At 51.1% G+C, this 3,153-nt stretch overlaps 1 protein-coding gene across 1 annotated transcript; it reads right to left on the bottom strand.

The window, feature by feature from the left end:
- Positions 1 to 428: 428 nt before the first annotated feature.
- DQ04_08261000 (zinc finger protein family memeber) lies at positions 429 to 1,790 on the bottom strand (the record flags this gene model as incomplete). The annotated part of the gene is made up of 1 exon (XM_009315500.1): positions 429 to 1,790. One exon carries the CDS (start codon positions 1,788 to 1,790, stop codon positions 429 to 431), a length of 1,362 nt encoding a protein of 453 aa, XP_009313775.1.
- Positions 1,791 to 3,153: the final 1,363 nt, after the last annotated feature.

Here is a 3,153-nt window from a genome sequence, read left to right as displayed (position 1 = left end):
AAGAAAAGTAACGAGGGGCCGCCCAAATGACCTTGAAAAAAAAATAAATAAATCCACGGTGTGTGACGAACGAACCAAACCCATCGAATACGGCCTGGGCAACAGCTCCAAAGAGTTAGAAGGGTGAGGAATTAAATGTAGGAGAGCGGCAAAAGATGAAGAAGAAACGGGCGCACCGGAAGGCGCACATCCCAGAAACAAGCTCTTGGGATGTACCCCTCCCCGAAAAATGTGCGTGTATATGCACGTCCCGATGTCCCGCTCTTCTTGCACTACTCATGCTAATTGCCCTTTCGTTTTTCACCCTCTTCCAATCACACAACTAATCAATGAACACTGCCGCCAGACAATTCGCCCTCCCATCCCCTTTCCCTTAACTTTTCTCAGCAGAGTTCCCCCTTCCTACGTACCCTTCAGCATATTTCAACCTACGCCAGATCTGCAGTTCCACTTATTGCTGTCTCAGGTGCCCGCTGGACTGGGAGGTAGGGATTGTGTCGGTATGCGCGGGGACGTTGGCCCATCGGCATGGAGTGGTTCTCACCTCCAGAGAGAGTACGAATCGAGCCGTTCCACATGGTGAAACTGGCATCATACGGCGAGCTCAACGGCATCTGGTAGGGTGAAGGGGCAAGAGAAAAGTGAGTAAGGGCGCCAGACTCTTGCATCGGCGTGGCAGGCGAGGCAGTAAAACCGGCAGGACTCTCCACGAAGCATCGACCCATGGACCCTTCCAATGATTTCAAGACCTGGCGACCCATGTTATTGGTACCCTTACCTGACATGTAAGAGACACTGTTGACTTCAGAAGGCATTCCCAACGGAAACTTCACCGAGGCCTGAGGAATCGTATTGTAACTAACGCTAAGGCAACGCTGCCGGCCTCCGTCCGTTGTGGAAAGCTGCAGGGAGGAAAACGTTTCACTTCCCGTGCTGGGGGAAACACCACTCCGCTGAAGACAGGTCACACCACCCTCAAGTGGTGCAGACGTGGCGCTTACAGCAGACACACCAGAAGCTTCCATGCAGGGAGGCTCCGTCTCTTGCACCACACCTGGTAAGGAAACAGCGCCGGACTCCGCCATTAGAGTTTGAACTGGCACCTGCACAGCGGCACGATTGACATTCGACAAAGCGCTGTATCTTGTGCCATTCATACTGAACTGATTGATCCAAACAGAAGACAAATCAGAATTATCTGTTCGTGTTGACTGTGTGGATGTATTTACCCGCGGCATCGGCTGAACAGGCGCACGCTTAAAATCACCACGAGAATTCGGGTCAACATACACAGCATGAATGAAGTTGCAATTTTCGCCACGGTTGCACATGCGATTGCAGTAGTAGTGGACACAGTGCGAAAGCGGCCAGGCATTGGCGTCGCGACAAGCCAACGCCCGCCGTGTCACAAGAATGCGTTCACTTGGAATTAAATCAACTTTATGACTCCCGCTTCGTGAAACCACTTCAAGAACATCCCCGGGTGGAAGCCGGTCGTACGTGCACAAGTCTTCATGACGCCAGATGTAATTCACATGAATCGGCTGCGCCTCCAGCGTCTCGAAGTCCACGTCGGCATGAACAAAGCGGCACCTCTCTTCCTTCGTACACGAGCCCTCTTTACCAGGCACATAGTTACGACAAGCAACAAGGCGAGAAATGTTCAGACGCGCTGGTGGCGTGTGCACCACCAAGTGCGATGGCACCATGTACATGTATTTGAAATTCGGATCAAAGACCTCGGTGCAGCCCCCCGTGGCAGTTTTAGTGGCAGACGCGTGCGAGGGCATCTCTCTTCCTGTAGTACCGGTTGTCGTGAGAGTACTTTTCTTTTCTGCAGTTAGTTGCTCTGTGATGTTAAACATGAAGGCAAGGAGAGAGAGAGGGGGGAAATAAGCAGAAGCGTGCGGGCAAAGAAAACTTTTACCCCCGAGAGGAGGCAGGCAGCGTCGCACCCAAGTCGCTTAGAGATGCTGAAAAGTAACACAAACCTGTGCAGCATTTTATTCAGCGTCATTCTGTTTGACTGCGTCCTCGCCCCAAACGCCGCTCCTACAAATGGGAACACACACACACAGNTGTGCAGCATTTTATTCAGCGTCATTCTGTTTGACTGCGTCCTCGCCCCAAACGCCGCTCCTACAAATGGGAACACACACACACAGTCCTTTACACCTCCAGAAGCGTGGCAGGGTACGAACAGACACGAAGACCATGCCCGACAAATGTAGCGACCCCAAGAGGTGGTGACAAAGACATGCGACAGAAGGAAAGGGCTTGTGAGCACTGAACAGGTTCGTCGGGACGGGGGAATTTGGAAACAAAGCAATTAACCCACCAATGAAGAAGACCTGATGATAGGAACGTTGGAGACACACACACGCATTCCGCTTCCTCCACGTCCACTTCTGCATACCCTCTCACCACATTCGGTGTGAGGCAGATCCACGTTGAGACACACCGCACAAAGAGAAGTGGGCTTGAACAAAACGACGGGAGGGCGACAAAGAAAATGAAAAAAAATGTCGCGAACAAGTAGACTTGCGTGACCTTTCATAATAGAAACGAAACATACACAAACACATACGGAAGAGAGAAAAGGAAAACGCACGGGGTTGGTGCAATGAAGCCGCTCTTTTTCCATTTTCCTCAAGCACCTCTACCGCGCACCCCCCCCCCCCCCCCCCNCCCCCTGATGCCACACACCAACAACATCCTCCTGCCAATGTTTTCGCAGCAGCAGCACCCTCTCTGCTTAGCTCGTTTTACCGCACTTGGCAAGCTCATTGGCATTTTTTCATTCACCCTTCTTCTCACTCTCTTTCTCCATCTCAATTCAGAGAATACTCATCCTACTGACTGTTGCTCCCCATCTGCCTGCGGGCTAAGCCCAGTGTTCTAGCTCCCTGCACTAGCAAGCTTAAAAGAAGACAACTCTATCAGCCTCTCGACATGCGCACCACATAAGCCGCGTTATCAGTGTCTATTGTTCCTCACCACTCATATACACCCTCTACGCAGTAACGCCTTGTTTGTTTTATTTGTCGTCATGTCACCTGTGAGTGATCGGGGAGTAAAAAACAACACACAAAGAACAGTAGCTCTGCAGCGGGAGCGATATATATATATATATATATATATATATAGCGTCTG

The sequence above is a fragment of the Trypanosoma grayi genome (assembly GCF_000691245.1).
Source record: "Trypanosoma grayi strain ANR4 Tgr_826_V1, whole genome shotgun sequence".
Classification (NCBI taxonomy): domain Eukaryota; phylum Euglenozoa; class Kinetoplastea; order Trypanosomatida; family Trypanosomatidae; genus Trypanosoma; species Trypanosoma grayi.
Note: the sequence above shows the minus strand (reverse complement) of the source record. Positions and strands in the feature narration are given on the sequence as shown.